Genomic DNA, 25,619 nt, shown 5'->3' with positions numbered 1-25,619 from the left:
CTTTGCAAGCATAAATGGTGAAAGAATCAGAGGCAAATGATTGAAACTGATTATTTAAAGTGAGTTTCCTGGATTATCCCCTGAACTCTCAACCCTTTTTCTCTTGGCTCAGTGAAGTATCAGGAGATGATTTCCTTAAGAATATCTAAGTAAGTTTTCTATTTTTTTTCCACTCCCATGTTTAGTTCATTCCTAACATATTGACACCTTGCGGAAATACATCTGATGACTTTCAATGAGGGTGCTGAATTGCTACAGTGTTGAAAGGATCTCAACAAAACAGTAACTACCAAAATACCTACCATTTCTTATGCTCTGAGTTCGAAATCAGACAGTTTACATACACAATTTCCATGTAATCATCACAATTTAACTAAGAGGTAGATATAATTATCTCCATTTCACAGCAAAAGAAACTGAGGCTCAGAGAGGGTGAGTACCTTGCTCAAGGTCACAGGCTAATGGTGGATTTAGGACTCCAACACAGGACTATCCGACTTTATGCTCTTTGTGCAATGTAGTTTGGGGAAGGCCTTGCAGCAAGTCTCCTACATGCAGACTTGGGCTCTTTGTACTTGCCTGACAATGCTACAAGTCATTTGTCCGTCCATCCATTTATCCATCCGTCCATCTACTCATCCACTCACCCACCCAACAAATATTTACCGAGAGCCTGAGAGTATGGCAGACCTGGATACAGCAGTGAACAAGACAAACGAGATCCCTGGCCTTAAGGGCTTACATTATGATGGTAGGAGACAAACAACGCACAAGCAAACAATCTGAGATTGTGATATTAGCGTAAGTTGTGACCACAACAGATATTAAATATTTTGAAGACTTGAAACAAACTATAATGTCAAGGTATACCAGATGCACCCACCATCCATTTGCCAATGACTTTTCCTAGCGGTGGGAGAAAGCCCATGCCCATCAGAAGTAAAACATCCCCCTTCATTCTTTTGTAGTTGGGTAGAATGAACCATATCTTGATTAGCCATCTTAAAAACAGCCACCAAATATCCCTGCCACAGGCGTGCAAAGAATATTGGACTAGTGGTGTCAGGTGACAAAAGGTCTAGTCATGACTTTGGCCCTAACCAACTATGTGACTTTGGGCAAGTCTCTTAACTCTCTGTTTGCCATATTGGATAAAAGCAAGCATTTGTACTACCTTTTGTGTCTACAAAGAGCTTTTCCAGGCATTGTCTCATCTCCTCCTTCCAGTAATCCTATGAATTACATAAGCAGGGATGATTTTTTTTTTTTTTGAGGAAGATTAGCCCTGAACTAACTACTGCCAATCTTCCTCTTTTTGCTAAGGAAGAGTGGCCCTGAGTCAACATCCATGCCCATCTTCCTCTACTTTATATGTGAGACGCCTACCACAGCATGGCTTTTTGCCAAGCAGTGCCACGTCTGCACCCGGGATCCGAACCAGCGAACCCCAGGCCGCCGAGAAGCAGAAAGTGCGAACTTAACCGCTGCACCACCGGGCCGGCCCCAGGGATGATATTTTTATCTTCATTTCTAGGATGAGGAATTGAGGCTTTCCTAGCACAGCCAGGTCCTGAATCCAAGCCTGGGCTCCAAGTCTGGCACTTTTTGCATAAGAGCACCCTGCCCTTTGCAAGGTTTCTGGACCTCTCACCATATATCTGCCTCCTAATTGCTGGTGTGCCTTCTTCCCCCTCCCCCAACAGGCCGTGTCTTACTTATTGCCCCATTCCTGGGACCTAGAGCAGTGAGTGGCACCATCAGATATCCAGTAAGTGTTGGGATTAATGAATGGCATTAAGTAAAATGAGATGATGAGCTTGGGGATGAATAAAGCTACATATGAACGTAAGGGAGGACTATCACCAGTTTTATTGTTAGTCCTTGTGGCAGAGAGGGAGAGCTGTCCACTAGAGCTCTGAGCTCCTCTTCTGTAGTAGTGTAAGCCGCTGCCCAGTGAGGGGCCACACTTCTGAGCTTCCCCTGCATCAAGGTGGGGCCATGAAACCATCTGTTGCCCACGGGATGTGGAAAAAAGTGATGCGTTTTATTTCTGGACTGACAAGGTTAAGAGCATGTGTTCCCTGAAATCCTTTTCCCCATCCATCAGCTGAACAAAGAGAACTCCAAGGCTCTAGGGCAGAGTGTGGCAGCAAGGGGGAAGGAGCCTGGGTCCCTGAACCACTCCCAGCAACCAGCCTTCCAACCGAGAGCAGCCACATTGGATTGTGACATGAGGGAGAAATAAACTTCTCATGTATTAAGATTTAGGGCATTATTTGTTACAGAAGCCAGTGTTGTCTTAACCAATCATGAATCACTACTTGCCCTGGTCTCAGAGATCTTTGGAATGTTAAGATATAGCCAACTTGAGAGAAACCACAATATGAGAGAAAGAAGCGATTTTTCTTTCCTTAAAAAAAGGGGGCTGGCCCAGTGGTATAGTGGTTAAGTTCACGCTCTATTTGGACAGCCCAGGGTTCACAGATTAGCATCCTGGGTACCGACCTACACACCACTCATCAAGCCATGCTGTGGTGGCATCTCACATACAAAACAGAGGGAGACTGGCATGGATGTTAGCTCAGTGACAATCTTCCTCACCAAAAAAAATAAATGAATCTACTTAAATGGTCACTCAAGGAACTTGGGAGGTTTCAAAACTCTAGTGGATAAAAGTCAAGAGAAGGAAGAATAGCACTTCTCCACCAACACACTGGATCTCTCCTGGAGCTGTGTCCATGAGCCAAGTGACAGCTCACGTTCGACTATGACAACACAGGATTACTGTGGGAACAGTAAATGAGCTGACACAAGTAAGTGCACGTCTTACTACAAGTTCACTGTTGTGAGACACAGTGGTGGAAAGGCAGGAAAATATGGGGGAGAAGAGCATTTTGTATCTTCCATCATTTTTTACCCCTCCATCCCCAGCAGCAACCCCTCCACCTGCCAAAACACACACAAAGGGACTCTCTGGGATCTTTTCTACCACTAACTACTGGTTTTTACAGCCCCTTTAGAGCCTGTATTATCTTCCCTCAAATTGAATGTCCATACGTGATCCCAGGGTGTTTTTTTTTTTTGCCTGAAAGGCATTTTCTTTAAACAGAAAGGCCTCAGGTTTATGGGGTGAGATGTGTAGTTTCTTGCCATCCCTCTGGAAGGCTCTTTTGGATGGCATTTTGGGCAAGAAAATTTTGTTGTCTCTCTTTTATTATGTAATGGTGCCTCAATCCTTTCTTCTCTTTTCTTCTCCATTCTTTAACTGTAATATTTTAAAATAAAAGTGAAATGGACTTCTTATATTGTTTGTATTCAAAGATGGCCCTACAGGATTTGATGGACAATGAATGGACATACCCTTCCTTCTCAAGGTCTGGTCTTGGGAATGGAGGGTAACCAGCTCCAAGTGCACCAAAGTGGATGAGCCTCGGGAAGAGATTAAATACAAAATATAGGAAAACTTTCCTTTAGTTTCTCTGAATCTATAATTCTAGGTGTAATGATACCCTGGCCAAATTGTCTTCCTAGTAGGCCAATCAGGCAGGATGCAGTTCACTAGTTAGATCAAGGAAAAGGCCACGCCAATTGCTGTTCACATATAAGACCTGTAAAATGGGATAACAATAGTGTGGGCTTCATAGGATCCCTGTGAAGACTGAGCTAATGTGCATCCAGGGCTTCCAGATGGTCTGGCCCCCAGGAGGAGCTTGTGAAAGAGGAGCTGGTGTTATTATAATATTTTAATACAGGCTATTCACAGCTCAACACTTATTGACCTACCTCATCAAAGTTGGCTCTTATTACAGTGTCCAGGATTCTCTGACAGTGTGTTCTGTACATCATAATAAAGGTAGAAACCTGTAGGGGGTGGGGAGAGATCAATAATAAAGGCATACATTAATACACATTACTGCTGTGCTTGGAATCTCAATTTTCAAGTCATTTATTCCCTGTTGAGGCGATGGAAATGTGCCTAACATCTACTCATCCAGCGAGACCCAAATGAGACTCATTTTCATTAGGTGATGTTCTCCGACCCTCGGCTTCCTCCTCTGTGCTCACACAGCAGCTGAATGTGTTGCTCCATCAGAGCACTCAGCCTGTGATATGGAAAGCATCAGTTTCTCTCTCTGCGCCCAGACTGTGGGCTCTGGGAAAATAAAAATGGCATGTTATTCATGCTTGTGTATCCAGCATTTAGCACAGTGCCTGGCACATAGTAGAGTTCAGTTGGTATACCGAATTAATTTCTCCTCATCAGCTAACATACCAAAAAGCTAAAACTCAGTGTGTGTTTATAAGAAGAGGTACATTTGCCAAAATCACAAAAAGACATTTGTAAATTCTCTGGCATCTCCTTAGCAAAAGAATTTCATCTCCAGTTCCATTTTTCCAAGAATTTTAAAGCTAGAGCCCAGGAAGTTTGTTGAGGAAAAAAAGCAAATTTGAGCAAAAAAAAAAAAGATTTATCTAGTTCTTAGGTTTAAAGCACTCTTTACAGATATTCTTTTTGTTTCGGAACACAGACGTGTTTTATGTAACGGTAGTTTGCTTATACAAGCGTCTCCCTCCTTGCTTGACTGTAAGCTTCCTGAGAGCAGGACTCATGTCTCATTCACCACTGCATCTCAGCTTCCAGTGTGATATATAGACAGTAGAAGCTCGACACCTGCTAGTGCACTGGGCTGCATCAAGATAGGTGCATTAGAGATGTGATAACCCAGGGGAAAGTCCCCAAATTTGTTTTCCAGTAATTTCCTCGAAATACCCTACGACCCAACTATCTGATTTACTATACCTATAAAGTCTTGTTTGTCTACAGGACTATGACTTCACTACATCCTCAGCAGCACATGGGAAAATAAACTTTTCTTAAAAAAGGTTGTACCACTGTATTTATTTATTTTTTAAAAGATTGGCACCTGAGCTAACATCTATTGCCAATCTTTTTTTCTTCTTCTTCTTCTCCCTAAAGCCTCCCAGTACATAGTTGTATCTTCTAGTTGTAGGTCCTTCTTGCTGTGGCATGTGGGACACCACCTCAGCATGGCCTGATGAGCGGTGCCATGTCCGTGCCCAGGATCGGAACCTGCGAAACTCTGGGCTGCCAAAGCAGAGAGCGTGAACTTAACCATTCAGCCACTGGGCCGGCCCCAGAAAATAAACTTTATCCTATTAAAAAAACAGTCTAGAGGAGAGGGGTCTTTCCCTTGTGAAACGAGACAGTGTAACATCATAGATGGGTAGGTAGGTAGGTTAGATAGATAGATAAATGTTTTATTTTAGGATAGTATTGGGTTTGTAGAAGAGTTTTGAAGATAGTACAGGGAGTTCCCATATACCTGGCACCCAGTTACTCCATTGTTAATATCCTACATTAGTATGGTACATTTGTCATAACTAATGAACCAATACTGATACGTTATTATTAACTAACGTCCATACTTGATTCAGATTTCTGTCTTTAAATTTTTTAACTCACCATTTTGCAATAAAATTGCGTGTGCGTGCACGTGTGTGTGTGTGACAGAGAGAGAGGGAGAGAGAAACCTCGTTCCCAGTAACACTTTAGACGCGGTCACCTTCTCCTCAGGCAGACTGGCTGGCAGGTTTAGATCTTTCACATTTGGAAACTCTGGCAACAACGTTCCAAGTTTGGACCGGGGTGAATATGCCACCGTCTGCTTGCTCACTTCTTTCTTGCCTGTCTCGCTCACCCAGGCGGCTCCTTTCTTGGAATACATCACATCATAATATTGGGAGCTTTCCTTCACCGCGATGCCGTAGTAATGGTACCTGGGCCACAAAGAGAGAGAGACCCACATGCACTGTTATCAGAGAGGGTTTCCTGAGTGGCAGTATCCAAGGCCAAGGAGGGCTGGGCCCATCCTCCCTGGGCTAGAAGAGTTAACTGTCATGTAAGGCTCGGCATCTCTGAAATCTAGAATTAAACCAAAGTTCCATGTCACCAGCCATCAATCAGGCAGGTAAAAATAACCAAAATTGCCTCCTACAGAAAATGTTAAGTCAAATACTTTGCAAAGCAGAAAGGGGGATAAAAAAAATTTCCATTTGTACATAATATCTTATATCTAGCCAAATGTAATCCCAGAGGCACAGTAATTGAGTGCCCACCTCTGTGGGGACCCAAGAAGAATGGCATGTTTACGACTGCTAACTGTCCCGCCAACAAAAATTCATTCGAAATCAATAAATGGTTGTCTTGAGGAAGTATTCCTTTAAAAAGAAATTCAGTTGACACTGAATGTAAAACAAAGACCAGAACTTTGTATTAACTCAAAACGGGTTTAATAATAGCAATGTTTTCAATTAAGACTAATGAGAGGCGGAGGCTTCGTAGTGTGGATTTCAGCTACAATCTATTGATCACTTGCTGCGTGCCTGGCACTTTGTAAAGCGCTTCACACGCATTAATTTGTAAAATAAACCTATGAAATGGGGATTACTAGCCTTTCCACAGATGAGAAAATGGAGGCAAGAAAGCTTCAATAATTTGCTCAAGGTCACACAGCTGTGGAAGGGAAGAACAGGGTCTTGAACACAGGTCTGTCTGACTACAGAGCCACTACGATACACTAACGGAAAGTCCTGCCCAGCAGTATTATAACCGTGGATGTTTATGGCCCCATGATCCTCAATGGTCGGAGAGACTGTCATTATCTCCTATTGTAAACGGTAGACAAAACCCCTGTGAGGCTGGAACTAATTACTACCCCCATTTCACAGACTAGGAAACTAAGGCCCAGAGAATTTGAGTAACACACCCAAGACCACCAAGTAAGTAAGCGGTAAAGGCAGGATTGGAACCTCCACAGTGCTTTTGACCACTAAGCTAGTGACTCTCAAACTTTCCTGCTAACAAGAATCAACTACAAAACATATTAAGATACAGACTCCTGGGCCCCACCCCCAAAGACACTGATTTAGTAGGTCTAGAGTAGATTTTTACACTCACACTACTAATACTCTTGTAAATAACTCATGGACCTCGCTTTCAGAGACACTGTACAACATATTAACTACTCTTTTCTACTCACGGAGGTGTGGCTGGTGATAGTCACAAAATAACACAAATGAGAAACATTTTGAGGTATGGGAGAGGCTTCTGTGGAGGGGAGAGATGAGCTGGCATAACCTCCCGTCTTCCCGCCCCCCTTCACTCCTGATACCATTCTGTGATACTTCTGCTCAGTGGGCATCTCGCCTCTATCTGAATGCCTCCTGGGATGAAGAGCTCAGGCCCTCCGAAGGCGGCCCAGTTCATCTTAGGTCGGTTTCAGAAAGTTCTTCTTTGTGTTGAGCTGATCTCTGTCTTCTGCGCCTTCTACTTCCCAACTGTCATAACTGCCTTTCCATCTCGAAGGGCTTCCTCGGCAGGGGGGAGGGGACGGGTTCCGTTGCTCCAGAAGTGCCCTCCAGGTGGGGAAGCAGTTATGACACGCCTCCCTCACTTCACAAAGTTCCCCTTTATAATTGCTTAAGATCGAGATAGTAAAAACATGTTCAGATCAGACCTCTTTTTGATTATTCTGAGTGCATGTGGCTAAAGTCAGCAACTACGGTGAAGCTACTGCCTTGATCACTTCTCAGTGTTTCTATTTCAGTTCTGTAGGGCACATCGACACCTTCTCGCTAGCCACCCCCCAAATATATTCTGCCAAAGTAAAGCCGCTGAGGGATTGTCTCTATAAGGCCCAGGGGCAGGTTGGAGACTAGAGCTTATTAGCTTTTCGATTGGTTGAAGGTATGACCAACCTTATGGAGGAGATACGATGAAACTGATTATGTTGAATTTTTAAAGAGGATATTGCCAAATTTGCCAACCTCTAGGTTAAAGAAAACAAAAAACAAAAACAGGCTCACACTGGGGCCGGCCCGGTGGAGTAGTGTTTAAGTATATACACACCACTTTGGTGGCCCAGGGTTCGCTGGTTTGGATCCCGGGTGCAGACCTATGCACCGCTTATCAAGCCATGCTGTGGCAGGCATCCCACATACAAAATAGAGGAAGATGGGCACAGACGTTGGCTCAGGGCCAATCTTCCTCAGCAAAAAGAGGAGGATTGGCAGCGGATCTTAGCTCAGGGTCATTCTTCCTCAAAACACAAAAAACAAAACAAAACAAAAGCAGGCTTGCACATGCAGGCAGGAGGAAACTTTCTCCACGTTTATATCAGATGGGAAACGTTTCTGTTCTGTCTTTATTATCTTTACTCCCTGTCTTTACTATCTATTTCTACCCTTCTATCTGAGGAATGGGCGACAATGTATTGGAGCCAATGACTTTTCAAAGACCATGAGCTGGAGAAAAAGAATTCACCTCCTTTCATTTAACATTGTTCCATCCATCCGCTTAGCTGCTCAATCTACATTTTGATTTGCCCGTGTGTGCCAACCACTGTGCTCACCAGCAAATAAGGAAGGAAGAATCTGCCTATTGAACTCCACAATCTTACCAAGGCTGAAACCTCATTTTTAAACAAATACTAGAATTTCTCATTATAAAGGAGATTTGTTTCTTCAGCATTTTATTCTTCAGAAAACTATTAGAAATTGATTCCAAAATGCCCCTTGCTCAAAAGTCTTCTGTAACTCTCCTTGGAAATCGCCCTCAGAACTTCTGCGCCACACACACACAAATGAGTCTCATTATTTTCAGAACTTTACCAAAAAGGGTTTGTCCTAGTTTGACCAACCATTTTCTTACCTAACTTTCTCTACCTAACTCCCACCTTGGAAGGATGGGAACGTGCTGCCCAGGGATGGCAGGAGCGGGGTGGTGGTAAGGGAGTGAGGGGACATTATTGGACACACTCCTTTTGAAACATCCTTAGATCTCTAAGTCTTATAAGTTCTATATGGTGTTTTTTTTTTAAAAAAAAAGTTTCAGTATTTCATAAGTCAGTGTGTGTTCACCTGCTACTCAATAGGATCAAAACGTTTAGAAATCCTTCATGATAAGGCACCCTCTAGTGGAGTCACCATGTACCTTAGCATAATAAAGGCTCTGAGAAGTCCTGCATAGAGGAACCTGTTTAACTCAGTGCTTACCAAACTTACACGGCCATCAGACCTTTTTCATGGAACATCTATTAATGTACAACAATTTCTGAAACACCCTTTGAGGCAAGTCTTATAAATCCAGATTTCAGTGAAGCCTGAGCAGTACAGGCAGAGTCCCTCCCACCGACTCACACCCGGGAGACAGGCATTCACACATCCTTCTCACTCCTCAGGTCACCTCCTCAGAAAGGCCTTCCTGGGCTGTCCTTTCTAAACTAGGCCACTCCTCTTTCCTTATTCTCCAGGACAACCCTCTTTGTCACAATCTGATTATATCTTTTGTCTGTCTTCCCCACCATCATGTGCTCCATGAGGGCAGTGACCCGTTTGCTCCTGCGCTCCCGGCACTCAGCAGCACGTATCTGACACACGGAAAGTGCGAAGCAAACATCGGTTGGTTGGGCAGAAGTGATGGATGGAAGCAGTATGCTCTGTGTACCACGGTGTGGCTGGACCTTTCCCCCGTCTCCCTAGCAGGGATTAGTACAGGCTGCTCCTCCGGCCAACTGGACGAGAGCAGAGCATTTGCTCAGCAAGACAATCCAAGTAACCTGGAGATCAAGAAGCCACAAGGTGTTCTTTTAAATGATGTTCAAGACTATTTACAAAAGTGGCTAAAGGAAAGGTGGCTCACAGCTGGATGCATCTGGGCCAGATGGCCCTGCGCTTTTGGACAGCCTCTCTCTCAGGGTCCTGAGAGAGGCCCCCCACCTCACCCCACCCTGGTTGTCTAAAGTTTGTCCGTGCTCCAGCCAGACACAGACTTCCCACCAGGCCTGTATTCAGAGTTCAGGATGACAGGCCTGGGTTGGGGCCTGACTCGAGGCTCAGAGATGTGCGCTCTGCAGGTGGAATGGGTGACGGTGCTTACTTTGACTGTCCGCGGGTCCCGAGTCTTCTGGTGGTTAACTGAGGAAACTGCTGCCTGATGATCTGTAAGTCAACACAAGAATCAGTTACCCGTCAGGAAAAGGTGGGAGCACAGTGACTGAATTTTACAAACAGCAACCTAAAGAAGGGAGGAAAACATGTCCTTCGTCACAGTGACTTGAGTCCATGGGGACCCTGAGGAAGACTGCCGGTGTGCAGGAGGCAGGAGGGGAGCACTTGGGGGAGCCTGGGGCTCTGCGTCCTGAGGGGTCTCACTTCACCCCTCTGCCCTTCTCCCCTCCTACTCACAACATAGGGAGAGTGCTGGTTGATCCGGAACGCGTCATTCCCCTGCTTAAAGCCCTCCAGTGGCTTCCCTCGCCCCTGGAGCTAAAACCCGCCCTCAGCCTCTGCCAACCTCCTGGCCTTCCTCTGCCAAGACTCTCACCCTTACTCACAGGATCCCAGCCACACTGGCTGGTTTTTTTCCCTACTCCTGAAACACACGAGGCTTGCTTCCCACTGGGGCCTTTGTACTGCAGTTCCCTCGGCCTGGAGTACATTTTACCCAGACCCTCACTAGATCAGCTCCTTCTCTTATAACAGTCCGGCCTCTGGGCAAGATCCAGATCGGCCAATGCACAGTGGCATGAGCAGTCCCCCCGGGTCCCGTGGCCCCGCCTTACGTCTTCTCACTGAGCCCTCTCTAAAGTTATCTCGTCCTCTTACTCTTATTTTGTCTCCTGCAAGTGCAATGTCAGCTCCACGAGAACAGGGACCTGGCACAGGGCTGGCACATGAGAAGAGCTCAGTCCATGTCTGTTGAATGAAAGAAGGAAGCCTGACCCCTGCCTGCCCTCGAGCGTGTCCTTTACTCCTGTGCGGAGTGGAGGGTGGTAACTGCTGTTGCCCAGGACGACCACATGGATTTCCCAGAAAGCTGGGAGGAGGGGCCATCCACCAAGGTGAAAACACAACCAGCGGGGCCTCTCTCCTTGGTGTTCACAGGGATGATGTTTGTGGAGAGGCAGGCTAGTGTCGGGCTCCTGTGCAAGGGCTCTGGAGCTAGACCACGGGGAGGAGACCCAAGCTCAGCCATTTGTTGGTTGGGGGCCCTTGGGCAAGTTATTTAACATTCAGAGTCAGTTCCCTCATTTGTAAAATGGGAATGATAATAACCTCCACCTTAGAGAATTTTTGTGAAAATCTAAAAGGCAAATGTATGTAAATAATTTGCAACAGTGCCTGGTACTTAGCAAGGGCTCAATAAACATAACCCATTATTACCACTGATTGTCTTAATGACTCATTCCCTTTTACTTCCAGGGACTTTTCTCTTAAGTCTAACCACATTCTTCTGGACTCTTCCCTTCTTGGACAGCACTGAGCAGACATGCGTGGCCAGAGAGAGCGAGCCTGCAAGCTGTCCTCCTGAGACAGGACACTGTTGCTGATTTCCCACTGGTAGGACGCGAACGTTAAGCACGTTCTCAGAGGTAGGGACGAAGCTCTATTGATCTGTTCACACCCTCTTCCATCCACACTGATACTCTCCTTGATTGATTTGCTCATTCACTCAACAAACATTTACTGTGACCTTGTTAGTTGTTTGAAGTTGCACATACTATTTAACCTCTCCATGCCTGAGTCAGCGGACTCAGGGCTCACGTGACCCTCCCCTACTCAGAGGGATAGATGACGGTGGCCTCAACGAAAGTGGCATTAGCAGGATGGAGAAAAGTGGACAAATTAGAGAGGAACTGAGACTCTGGAATAGGTAGTGTGAAGGTTGACCCTTCTGTACGTTAGAAAGCTGACCGTCTCCACCGTGGAGAATGGAGGAGGCAGCACTTCCTCATCTGAAAATGGGTGAAAAAACCTGCATTCCTTAAGGGTGGTTAGAAAATCTAATGAGACGACATCACGATACCACTTTTGGAAATAAAAAGGGCTTCTAAAATGTTATCTCGTAGTGATGATCCTGAACAAACTGATGCAGTAATTCTCTGAATTCTTCAAGGGTGTCACTTTGTAGGTGACACACACCTGGTTTCTCTAACCCTAACTCCTTCCTGTAAGCTAAGGACATGTACTTCTCACTTTGTCTATGTCCCTCTCAAACTGTTTTGTGACCCGAGGAAAATGCAGTATTCAGGATGGGGTCTGACGCAGGGGTCAGTGACAGGGCTCTCTAAACGCTCTGTCCCATTATGCAGTCCAAGACCACACCAAGGTCTAGTGGCCTGATCACCGTGGGCCACTTATATTAAACTCTGGCCAAGTACGCCCTCCAGACTTTCATCACGTGACTGGTTTCAGAGCCAAGATGCGAAGCAGCTGTTCACAAAGGTCCACTACTGAACAGATACAGATCTGTCAATGGAAACGGAAGGAAAACATGAGAAGCACAAAGATGGAGCCAGAGGAGTGCTCACATTGGTTAAAGTGGGTTATGATTTGGGTTCTGAATTTCCTACCAACCCAGGAAAATAACACAATAAAGTTACAAGAGTCCCAGTATCCATAAGAGAGATACATACTAGGTGCTTAGAAAAAGCAGAGATTTTTTAATATTTCGGTCTGGGAAATTTCTCCTATGCAATGAGCACAACAGTATGGGACCACGTTTAATGCTCTGAGATTAGCAGACATTTTGAAAACGATAATAATGAGTACTGTCAAGGGTGTGGTAAAACTGAAATACTCACCGATTATTAGTGCAATCCTTCCCCAAAGCATTTTTACAATATATATCAAAAGCCACAAAATATTCATACTTTTTTATTTATTCCAAGGAAATAATTTAAAATAAGAAAAAGCTATGTGCAGGGCTACTAATGAGATTGAAAAATTGGAAACAACATAAATGTCCAATGATAGGGAACTGGCTAAATAAATGATTGTATATACATGCTCAACAGAATATTATGCAGGCATTAAAAATGATGGTAACAAAAACTATGTCACAATGCAGAAAATGCTTACAACGTACCACTAAATGAAATAGCAGACCTCAAACTACACTTATACTAGGATTACAATTTATGTTTGTACAAATATGGGAATGGAAAGGGAATATGGAAAAATAAAATAGATTTTTGTTAGGGTAGTAGGATTGTGGGTAGAACAAAAAGATTTTTGTATAAAATTTGCGTACGAAATCAATTATCTTTCGCAAATAGAAAAGGATTTTCTCACTACAAATATTCTTAATTGGCAAATGAAGTTCAAGATAATCTTGAAAGAAGCACCCAAAATCTACCAGAACGTTCTAGTGGTTGTCTTTCTTTTTCTTTTAAAAAAAAATAAATCATTCTCTATTCCCAGCAAACAACATGTAGACAATTTTTAAAAGCAGCATTTTTTTTTTTGGTTGCTAAGCTTTATTATTACTTGATTTAAGAGAATAGGCAAAGTTCTGAAATCTTTCTAGGTGTTTATCCAAATGGTGTCCCAAATAATGTCCACAGAGGGAAGAGCAGCGTCTGGCCCTCGGCTAAGGTGCCAGGGCCGCAGACTCAGTTCTAGAGACGTGCCAGAGAGCCAGTGGGGACATGGATGGGCCTTCTGGAACAGTTTGTTCTACCTCCACGAGGCAATAAGACATACAGTCAGTGTTTGCAATTCTTTGCACTATGATCTTAAGGAGTTATCAAGCCGTGGAACGGGGCCTGTGAATTCACCAGTCATATAACCTATGATTTCCTCCGTAGCTGATGGGTTTTACTTATTCTTTTTGAATAATGTGTGGATCAATGCCTGCAGTTTTACCATCTTTGTGACCAGCATCCCCTCCACTGAGTCACCCAAGACAGAAGCAGGAGAGACTCCACTCTCTTCCTGATACTACAACCCACGTCCTGTTGATTCTGCCCAAGACAGCCACTGAAGCCAGCCACTTTGCTCTACCCCGCTGCCACTGCCCTAGCCCCCCAGATCTCTCGCCTGGACCACAGACACATCCTCCTAACTGGCTGCCCTGCCTCCAGTCTTGCTGCCCCACCAGCAGGATCTTTCTAAAATCCAAATATGATCATTTCATTTCCTTGTTGAAAACACTGGCTGCCTTCTCGTTACCTACACTGGATAAAAATCCAGCCGCCCCAGTCTGGTCCATGAGGCTCTCTGTGATCTACCCCAGCCCAATGCCCCAGCCTCAAATCCCGCCTCTCCCCTACGTGCTCCCCAAGCTCCAGGCACATGCCGGTCCCTCTGCCTGGAAGGCCAAACCCACGCTGCCCCCACTCACCCCTGAGCAACTCCTCTCTCTTTCTCTGAGCCTCTCTACTGCCCCTATGACCCTTCCCATGAAGCCTTAGATGCCCCCAGCTCTGTTTTCCTAGCGTGTCTGGAAGGAGTTGTGTACAGTGGATAAGCACATGGACTGTGGGGTCAAATCCTGGCTCAGGCACTGTGCAAACCCCTGTACTTGTATGAACTCAGTTCATCATTACAACAAGCCAGGTTCCATTGCTATTCCCTCTGTACAGAAGAGTAAACTGAGGCTTGGAGAAGCTAGGTAACCTGCACAAAGCCACACGGCTCAAGGGAAGTGGACCTGGGATTTGAATGTACCTAGCCTGACTCGGCGCTCATTATTGACCACAACATTATTATTGCTTCTGGATGAATGAAAGTGCCCCAAAGCCCCTCATTCCTTCTTTTAACAGCAATTTTCTTTTTTTATGTCATATTCTTGCATTTACACACATTAGGTGTGTTTGAGGAATGAAATGATTTCTTGTTCCCATCTACTCTTCAGTGAAGATTTCCTTTCAATTCCCCTCGCTTTGACCATCTTGGAAACGTTCTGGTGGCCTCTGCTATGAACAGGATCTGGGAGCCCTGCCCCGATATGTATTAGGGAAAGTAGGAAACAGCTTGACATCAGCAGGCAGCCCAGTGTCTCATCTTAGATTAAATCTATCTGCATCCAGTAAAGTGGAAATCTGGAAATTAAACACTTCTCCTGCTTAATAAAAATACTAAGTAAGTAAAAGTGATTCTGTTCAGATCATTGTGGTCCCCAGGTGGATGTACCAAGGGAATAATCCAGATTATTACCTGTCTACTCAGCGCCCTCTGACAATTCCCCATGCCCAGCTGACCCAGCAGAGGCTCCTGGGCCTGGAGCTCAGACATCACTGTGCAACTCCATGCTTCGCTTCCACCCTTGCTCTCAGAATTTTCTTACGTGAGCCTGAGCCCCATCCACATCAGACTGCTCGGTGCTGGTGAATTCTCTGAATGCTTCCCGGCTTCTGGCTCCAGGCCTCTGCACCTTCTACCTGAAACTCGCTCTGCCTCCTCACCACTTGTGGCCTCAAACCCTACCCAGCCAGCATGCATGCCACTCCTCCATGAAGCCCTTCCTGATTCCCTGACCAGATGAGAGCTCTTCCTTCTCCAAACCATGATTGCACCTGCCACTTCCAATCTGCGACCAAGTTCCAACCTTCCTCCATCTGGAACATATCCTGATTCTACCCACATCTTCCTATCTCCACCAGTCCCACAGTCACGATCTCACGCCTGGATTGCCGCAATGCTCTCTTCATCGCCCCTGTGTCCAGTCATGCCCCACTACAACCACATCTCCACGAAGCCTCTAGACAAAGTCCAAACCCACCAAGTCCTGTCTTCATTCCAGCTCACCTCTCCCCCTCCTCCTCTCCCAAGGCCCAAGTTCCAGCCATACGGAACTTCTCTCGAGTTTCATGAACACACTATGTTCTCTTTTACTCTGGCCTTTCCTATAGGCATTTTCATTTTCTGGAACCCTCTCCCCACGGCCTTTGTCTGCCTGATGTCTACTCATCCCTCAAATCTTAGCTTGTACCTTATTTCCTCCCAGAATCTTCCTTGGGCCACTTTGGTCTAAGTGACCATGGTTACGTTGTCCACAGATTCTTCACATCTAGTCAGCGCTCCACGCAAGTCTACAGAGTCCTTGCCCAGGCCTACGAGACTCTACGTGATCCAGATCTCCAGCCTCATTTTCTACTACTCTTCTTCAGTTTGACAAGCTGCAGCCTCAATAATAGGTTACCTGATGGTACATAGCAGATTCATTCAACAACAAAAATTTATTGAGCTCCTATTATATGCCATACCTTTTGCTAGGCACTTAGGGATATGACCCTGAGCAAATCAGAAACAGCCTTTGTTTAGGAAGCTTACATTCTAGAGGGAGAAGACCAAAAATAAACAAAAAAGTCAATATATCTCATATCAGATCAATGCTACAGAGAGGAACGAAGAAAGCAGGGTAAGGAGAATGGGGAATGTGGAGATAGGGTGTTATTTAATTTAGGGTGATAAGGACTCAGTGATAATGTGGCATTTGATTGGGGTGTGTATCTGGGGGAAAAGTTGCACACAGAGAGAACAGCCAGTGCAAAGGCCCTGGAGTGGGAGCTTGTCTGACGTGTGTCAGGAAGAGTAAGGAGGCCAACGTGGCTGCAGCAGAGCAAGCGCTCAGGAGAGCAGTGGAAGACGAGGTCGGGAGGCCGGGAGGGGTGGATGGAGCACGGTTCATGTAGGGCCTTATAGGCCTTTGTATAGGCCTTTTGCTTTTACTCTGAATGAGATGGGAAGACTTCAGAGGGCTTTCAGCGGGGAAGAGGGGGACAAGATCTGACTTATCTTTCAAAAGGCTCACTCCAGCTGCTGTGTGGAGAACTGAGTGCAGGGGGGAGGGTGGAAGCAGGGAGACCAGTCAGAAGGCCACTGTGGTAGTCCAGGCAGGAGGTACTATAGCTCAGTACATTAACTCATTGATTCAATAAATGAAGGAAAGAATGAATGAATCGTTCCTCTTTTCTTGGCCACTGAAGTTGTTTCCAATGTTGTGTTAATATAAATAATGCTATGAACAACACCTTTTGCATAATGATTTTTATTTTTACTGCTGATATTTTGTTTGGGTTTTTTCCCCCCTCCTAATAGTTTCTCAAGTGTGGAGCTACTTGATCAAAGGGGAGAAACATTTCAAGGTTCTTTTTTTTTTTTGAGGAAGATTAGCCCTGAGCTAACATCTGCCACAAATCCTCCTCTTTTTTGCTGAGGAAGACTGGCCCTGAGCTAACATCCGTGCCCATCTTCGCCTACTTTATAGGTGGGATGCCTGCCACAGCATGGCTTGCCAAGCGGTGCCATGTCCACACCTGGGATTCGAACCGGAGAACCCCTGGCTGCCAAAGCAGAATGTGCGCACTTAACCGCTGTGCCACTGGGCCGGCCCCTCAAGGTTCTTAAAACATAATAGTGTCAAGTTGCTTTTCATGAAGTGTAGAAAGGTATTGTCACTTTTTTTAAAATCTGCTAATCTGAAGAGCCAAAAAAGACCTTTTGCTTTCTTTCTTTCATTTGAGCATCAGCTTTCTTCGTCTATAAAATGGGGATAATAACACTCAGCTTATCCCACAGGCTTGCCACAGGGTCAGAGGAGTCAGGGAGCAAACACTGCGCCAGCCAGGAGGAGAGCAGGAGCTCCAGCTCAGTGGGCCTCCTTTGGCTGGTCTGGAGAAGAGCAACCAGCTGCCAGGGAGGGGATCCACATGTGCTAACATCTCCCTCTGCCTCCCTTATCATGTCTTCCGCTAGTCTTCATTCTTTTCTAGCACATCCTCTTCATGGACAGAGTTAGCACTCCATCTTTCATGCTTTGATGGATTTCCAGAGGATCCTCATCCAACCCAGTTTTCAGGCTTTGTGGTTATTACGGTCTCCCAAGCAAGAGATTTGTGCGGTTAGAATATTTAGTTCTGTTGGTGAAGATACTTTTTATCTAAACATATTTGATGGCCAAATCCTCTCCTCCTCCCCCTAAAAGAGAGGTAGTTTCAAATAAAGAACTAAGGGGAAAGGAAGTTTTAATGTTAAGGGGTGGGGTTGGGGGATGGGTGGAGGCGCAGCGGGCCGCATCACAATCTGCTGAACGGAGGTCAAGACTTTTCCCACTCCCAGCAAAGAAAGGGCCATTGCAGACAGCACCTCCTCCTTCCAGTCGCAACAAAAACCTGTGGGAAGGGGGTTTGCTTTCGTTGCTTTCTTTTCCTTTTAAGTGTTTCTTATGGGCTGCAAATTTACAAATTATTCTCCTCTCCTTTCACCAAACAACCAGCTGGTCCCTGAATCTGAAAGCCTGGCTCAATTTCGTTTGAGTCTCCAAATGTAGGATCGGTTCAGCCCCACTCAGGCCGTGCAGCTTTTAATTTCTGGAGCAAGACTCAGCAAACAGGCAAACACTTTTGTGGAGCTGTGAAAGTGGAGCTTCGCTGTTTGATAAATGAGCAGACGGCAGGCAGCTCCTCTTTCTCTTTTTGTGTGGATTCAATGAAGCCTGCCTAAAGAACACCACACGCTGTTCTAGCTACTGATCTAACATTCCGCAACATCCCAGCCTTCCAAATTCCCTTTAATTACTCGCGGATCCCACCCTTCGCTCTTTCAGCCTGGGTGGACAGGGCTGGGGGCTCCCGGGCTGGGGGTGGGAAGCGGAGGGGCTCTGGAGAGCTACTCTCTCTGGAGCTGCTGGAATTCTTTTTTAGGTGGTGGTGGTCACGTTATTCATCTCCCCCGTCCGTCCTTTCTTCTCCCCATACAACCACACGTCGCTCCAGGGGGAAGGGAACTCAGCATGCAGGCTTCCTGACATAATTTTGTGGGTGCAGTTGTTCAGAAACATGAGTGAGTTCTAGACAAATGTTCCTGAAAATGGCATATTCAAACCACTGCCCTCCTTTAAGACAAGAACGGCAAAGAGTGAGAGGAGGAACCGACACCCACTGAGCATCACTGGGGACCATGCGCTAGATGCGGTGTTTTACACTCGGTATTAAATTTTATCCTAAAAACAACCCTGGAGGAGAGTGTGATGATTCCCATTTCACAGATGAGAAACTGGGATCTACGGCGATTCAAGGCTGCTCAGACTCACAGTGGAAGCAGCAGGAATCCCATTCTACTGTCTCTCCTTTTCCCCACTCTGGCTGATCACCCACAGAAGCCAGCAGAGGGTCCACTAACTGTGCGTGAAACCCTCAACGTCCTCTCTAGCCGTTGCCTCAAGAGACACCCTCAGAGCCACACAGGAAAGCCACTCAGGCTCAGTACTCTACAGATTTGATGTGTGTGTGTGTGTGTGAGGAAGATTGGCCCTGGGCTAACATCTGTTGCCAATCTTCCTCTTTGTGCTTGAGGAAGATCGTCACTGAGCTAACATCCGGGCCAGTCTTCTTCTATTTTCTATGTGGGATGCTGCCACAGCATGGCTTGATGAGCCGTGTGTAGGTCTGCACCCAGGATCGGAACCTGCGAAACCCAAGCACGTGAACTTAACCACTATGCACCAAGTTGGCCACAGATTTGTTTGATTTTTGACCCCAAATCATATGGTCTTGATCCAGCTTGATCTCCAAACTTAGTCATCAGGGACGGCTCTGAAAAAACGCTTTTGGCTGTTTCCAAAAATTCAATCCACCCTCAGTAGGCAAAGATTTGCCACCAACAAGAAGTTCCAATGTAATGGAATAAATACATATCCTCCTACACTCTGAAGGAGACAAACTCATGTGTATATAAAGAGTCAAGTATGCTTAAAACAGTTTAAAAATAAGAGCTGTGGGTCTTTGAGAAGTCATTTGAGTGTGGGCAAAGAAGGGGGTTTTTCAAACAGCAAGAATTAGAAATTCAGTACAACGACAAGTTGCTCTTTTATAAGCATGTATTATAGAAGTCTTGTGCCTTCTCTTAAAAAACCAACAACAATTTTTTGAACAAGGGAGAGAAATAATTAGGAAAGAGGTTGATTAAAAGGATTCTAATTGTCACAACTTTAAGTCTGAATGGAAACTGGGTATTCACCTTCTTTGTTGACAATAGACCTAGCCCCTTTCACAGAGAAGAAAAAACAATCAAGCCTAATGGTATTAATAAGGATTTTTAAACACCCTACCTCAACGCTACCATCTTGAAATGGGCGTTTGCCAGAGTAAATTTATTACGCTGATGTAACTCTCAACAATTATTTTTTGTAGCAACTACTGGGTACCAGGCACTGGGGGTTGCAAGGATAGAATGTTGCAGGTTCCACAGGAAATTCCCCAAGAGAAATTTCAAGAATTTTTCAAGAAATTCATATCGAGTGTAATGAGACAGAAATGGAGTTTCAAATCACGTGTATGGATTGATGAAGGATTCTGTGAAAATCCCTAGGGCTAGAAAGGCAAGAGTTAATCTCTTGCCCTTGAGGGGTACCATGGATGAAAATTCCAAGAAGTCCAAAAATCCATACGTGAGCCCAGATTGTCCTTAGGCTGACTGGATGATGTGTCACGTGTGTGAGTACATGAAAAGACAGTCATCACACACCCATTTAGCTAGAACAAGGTGAGTTACATAAGATACAGGTTAAGTCAAAAATGGAATAATTCTGAAGATGATAATAAGAGAGGGTGAGGGTGGCGACGGCAGCACGGGTGCGATGTAGGAAATTTTTAGAACAATTGTTCTCAAAATTGTTCAGAAGGAAGAACAGCTAGAAGGGTTGAAGCGTTGATATACTAGTGATGATATATTAAAAACATGATGTATTAAAGCCATGAAACGTTGCTAGGGTAAACTGGAATCCTAATTACAGCTAACGTGCACTGAGTGTTTATATTTACCAGGCACCATGCTAGGGAAGTCCTTTTGACAGTCATTGTCTTAACAATTCTCCAGGTGGTTGCTATCATTTTCCCATTTTACAGATGAAGAAACTGAGGCTCAGAGCTATTAAGAAATCGCCTGAGCTCACACAGCTGGGAAATGGTGGAGACGGGATTGAAACCCGAACAATCTGATTTCTGAGCTTTTACACTGCACCACACTCAAGACACCGGAAGTCAAACACGGAATCCGGTGTGAAATCAGACATTCTGACGTGGACACGCCACAGCAGACACTAAAGGTTATGAAAAACACATGCAAGAATTTAAAGTAGAAGGAAACTCTATCTGTGTACTTAATTTTTTCCCTTTGAAAACGGGAAAAAGACCACTTCTTGAAGGATCCTAACGCTGCCTCAAGAGCACATTTTTCTCCCTCTCTGCCCCTCCACGGGTGTGCAAGAGACTCTGTGTCAGGGCAGTGTAAGGACTCTTAAGGAAGAGGAAAGTCATGTCAAACAAGAAGAATCTTTAGCCTTATCTCTGTTCCAGGTAAATGTGGCTGCCAGACACACAGGTCCCAAGAACACACTTGGCATCTTTTGCATTGCTTAAGCATGGCTGGTGGGGAGGAAGGAGTCAAATATTCAGGAAGAGCCATCCACAGCTCAAACTGCCAACTTCTTCAAATCCTCATGGGGAAAAGGGAGGAAATAAATTCAATTCACACAAGTAAATGTGACACCCCAGCTTCCCTTTCTCCAGTCTCCCTCTCTCTTACTGGTGTCCCCGCCCCACAGGGCACCCAGGGCTCTCTCCCACCCCTCCTCAGATCCAGCCCTGCCACTAAATGTGTAGCCTTGGAAAAACCACTCAATCCCCCTGACTCTTAATTTCCTCATCTGGAAAACGAGGGGGTCACACCGGCAGATGTCTAAGCTCCCTTAATGGATTAAACTTATATTGAGGTGTTAGTAACTGATAAGTACTAATGAATTATCCTGCCCTGTTCTAGTTGCATTTTCACAGATTTCAGGGAAAGGCATTGAGGAATCTGAGACATCAGCAAGCGTTTGGGGGAGGGGTATTTGTGAGACTAAATGGGTATTCAAATTACACTACATCATCGCTGTCTAGCGCCTGTCCCTGAATCTGCCTCTTCCTGACAAGTTCAACAAATTGCCAGCCATAACTCACATTATCTTCACACGATCTTCAGTGATCACATTGCATCACCTATGTCACTTCCTGGGGGCTCCTATTATGAGACTATAGTCTGCACTCTCGGGATCCTGGGTTCCATTTCATAGTTGTGAGACATAAAAGGATACATGAGGGTGAAATGAGCAAACGGGGTCAAAAGGTACCAACTTCCAGTTATAAGATAACTGAGTCCTGGGGCTGTAATGTACAGCATGGTGACTGTAGTTAATTCTGTGTTGTATATTTGAAAGTTGCTAAGAGAGTAGATCTTAAAAGTTCTTGTCACAAGAAAAAAAATTATAACTGTGGTGATGGATGTCAACTAGATTTATTGTGGCGATCATTTTGCAATATATACAAATATCAAATCATTACATTGTACATCTAAAACTAATACATTATATGCCAATTATATCCCAATTTTAAAAAAAGGATCATGGGTGTCTGAAATGCCCTGATGTGGATGAAATGGCTAGTCGCCTACCCCTTTCCCTTTGTGATTTTTTTTTCCAGTAAACAATGGAAGTGGAATGGAATACATTTTCCTGTCTGCCTGACAGCCAAGGGCAGCCAGTGAGATGTAGGGGAAATCACTGGGGAGGGCTCTGAGAAAGCTCCTAAAGAGAGCTGGCGCGCGGCTGGAGTTTTGACCTTTCTCTCCTTACTCTCTTCTTTCTACTTCTTGCCTGGAATATAGCCTTTGTTGTCTAGCAGCCACTTTGGACCATGAGGTTACCTAGAAACTGGAAGCTATCTGCTAGGGATGGCAGAGCATAGGGAGAGAAGGAGCCTGGGTCCCTGATACTCTTATAGAATCTGTCATACCAGCGCTGGGTCATCTTCTTTTAGACTTATTTTATGTGAAGAAAAGTAAAACCACTAATTTATTTTAGCCACTGTTTGGGGATGGAGAAGGGCATCTTTTACCCACAGCCCCAACACAATTCCTAACTGATACACCTTCTGATTTCCACCCAGGATTTACTTCATAGAGAAGGTTCCAATGGCCGTGGAATCATATATCACCTTTAAATGGGAACAAAAATGGCATTTGGTTCACAGGACTGTGCAAGGATTAAATGAGATAACAGGTGCAGAGGGCTCGGCCCGGTGTCTGGCACAGAGTCAGCTTTACTGTCATTGCGATTTCTGGTTGAAAAGTATTCCCAGCTAATATGGTAAAGATCCTCATGTTTGTAGACTAACTTCTTTATTTGATAGATGGAGGGACTGAGGTTCGGAGAGGGAAAGGGACCTGTTACGGTCAACAGAGAGTAACGGTGATAGAGCCTGAAGTTCAGGGCTCAGAACCTGGCATTACGGGAAACTCCTGGCCTACAGCACATGGTGGACCCTCAATAAAGGTTTGTTGAAGAAGACATTCTTTGACCTTTAAACCTCTGCTGGCATGCAGGTTACAAATGCTTGGACAGCAATCCATATGTAAGTTAGAGATGTTCTCTTTGCTCAGAAATCTGAGGCCCAGTTTTCCTTCCTGAAAAGACTTAGCTTGTTGCTAAGCACATGATGCTCCATCTTTGTGCAGGTAGTTTTTGTTCTAGAGTTTCCAAAAAGCCAGTGGAAGGCAGGAGGAAGAAGTATCTGGTGAAATTAAAACACTCACCTCAGCTTCCATGGATCGCGCAAGGTTGCGAGTTGGGAGAAAATAATACAGTAGTCTCCCCTTATCCAGGGGGGTTAAGACGCCCCACTGGATGCTGAAACCATGGATAGTACCGAACCCTATATATACTATCTTTTCTCCTATACAGACATACCTATGATAAAGTTTCATTTATAAACTAGGCACAGTAAGAGATTAACGGCAATAACTTCTCTTTGGCATATCTGAATTGTCAGCATCACTACTCTTGTGCTTTGGGGCCATTATTAAGTAAAATAAGAGTTACTTGAGCACAAGCACTGTGATCCATGACAGTTGATCGGATGACGGACAAGGCTACTAAGTAACTAAGGGGCAGGAAGTGTATACAGCGTGGCTACACGGCACAAATGGATAATTCCCGTTCTGGGAGCAGGACGGTGTAATATTTCATCACACTACTCAGAATGGAGTACAATTTAAAACTTATGAATTATTTCTGGAATTTTCCATTTAATATTTTTGGACAGCAGTTGACCGTGGGTAACTGAAACTGTGGAAAGTGAAACTATGGATACGTAGGGACTATTGTCCTGGGGACCTGGGCATTTTCCAAGATTGGCCTGGTTCTCAGGCTGCCCTCACCCCTACCGCTAAGGAGACAGCAGTTTCCTCCTGTGTGTCCCCCCAGTCTTGGGCGTTCCAGCTCGGGAGGCACATCTGCCATCTTGTTTCGCAGTTGTTCATGTGCGCATGCCCCTTTTGCAGCTCCCTCCCCTCGAGGGCAGTCTGTCTTCTTCACTCTGTAGTCCATCTGCCAGCACAGGGCTGGGTCCACAGCAGAACGAGATAAAGGGATATTGAATAAATGAGTGAACCCAAGTGTTGAGGGAGGAGGCAGAATGAGAAATACTGAGGCAGGGGCGGAGTTCACAGTCCCGGGACACCCCGGGGGGAAGATGAGAGGGGGCATTTCTCAACTGCAATGACCAGCACGCTCGACCCCTAAGGGAAAGAGAGGCCGAGACTTCGCTCCCAAATTCCTGTCATCTAAGAGGTTGCAAATGACACCAAAGTCAAAAGGACAACTGTTTTGTCCTCCACACACACCCATTCTATCCCTGAAATAAATTGCTTTGCATAAATGAGACAGTTAAGTGCATGGACCCTGGAGCCAAACTTCCCAGGTTCACATCCTGAATCCACCACTTACTGGCTGTGTGGCCTTGGGGAAATTACCTAAGTTCTCTGGGACTCAGTTTACTCATCTATGAAATGGGGATAATAACAGCTACTACCTCACAGAGTTGTTTGGAGGATTAGACAAGGCTGGTATATGTAAAGTGCTTAGACCAGTGCCAGGTACATAGAGAGTCCTGGGTGTTTGTGACTTTTATTTTTTTTATTTTTTTTAAGATTGGCACCTGAGCTAATATCTGTTGCCAATCTTCTTTTTTTTTCCCTTCTTCTCCCCAAAGCCCCCCAGTACATAGTTGTATATCCTAGATGTAGGTCCTTCTGGTTGTGCTATGTGGGATGCTGCCTCAGTGTGGCCTGACGAGCGGTACCATGTCTGTGCCCAGGATGTGAACTGCTGAAACCCTGGGCCACCGAAGTGGAGCATGCGAACTTAACCACTCGGCCACGTGGTTGGCCCCTGACTTTTATTAATTTTATGAGAAATCTTTGAATGCTGCATTCATGATCAGACATAGCTAGACACTTCTACCATCTGTTTAAAAGACTGTCTATTAATAATCTTGGACGATTTAGCTGGGTATGATGTCATGTGTAGGCCTATTCTGATCCCCATTACCTAGTATTTGTTTCAATTGATGGTTTTGTTTTCTCTAAACATTTATTTTACTGCTTTTGCTAGAGAACTAGGGTTATCATCTTGGAAGTATTTTTCCTCAAGCTGACAAGCCTAGAGGCGCCAGCAGCAGGAGGGAAAGGTCAGGGAAGAGCAGAAGGTCAGACACACTCTCCCCTTCCCCACTGCAGGTCCAGGCCGCACGTGGTGGACCCGAGCTGGGGAGACTGCAGGTTCAACCCGAGCTCTGGATTGGACTTGAATGTCTAAACGAGAGTCTACGTTATTGAAAAGAGCCTCGTTCTTATAATCAGTCACCAAAAAGCCACTGAACCTGCCACGAAACCATCAGGGACCAGGGAAGGGAATTTGGCCATAGCACGTTTGAAGA

The 25,619-nt window shown here is 45.2% G+C and overlaps 1 protein-coding gene across 2 annotated transcripts in view; it reads right to left on the bottom strand.

The window, feature by feature from the left end:
• The window catches only part of RFX4 (regulatory factor X4), a 160,752-nt gene that overhangs the window by 69,326 nt on the left and 65,807 nt on the right, over positions 1-25,619 (bottom strand). For both annotated transcript variants that reach the window (XM_014865835.3, XM_070507197.1), the window contains exons 5-7: positions 9,959-10,020; positions 5,586-5,799; positions 3,784-3,861 (exon numbers count right to left, since the gene is read on the bottom strand). In XM_014865835.3, the coding sequence (XP_014721321.1) occupies positions 3,784-3,861; positions 5,586-5,799; positions 9,959-10,020 (354 nt within the window). The remainder of the gene's footprint in view (positions 1-3,783; positions 3,862-5,585; positions 5,800-9,958; positions 10,021-25,619) is intronic.

Source organism: Equus asinus, chromosome 4 (genome assembly GCF_041296235.1).
Source record: "Equus asinus isolate D_3611 breed Donkey chromosome 4, EquAss-T2T_v2, whole genome shotgun sequence".
Taxonomy (NCBI): Eukaryota; Metazoa; Chordata; class Mammalia; order Perissodactyla; family Equidae; genus Equus; species Equus asinus.
The sequence above is the reverse complement of the archived record's forward strand: the minus strand, read 5'-3'. Positions and strand labels throughout refer to the sequence as shown.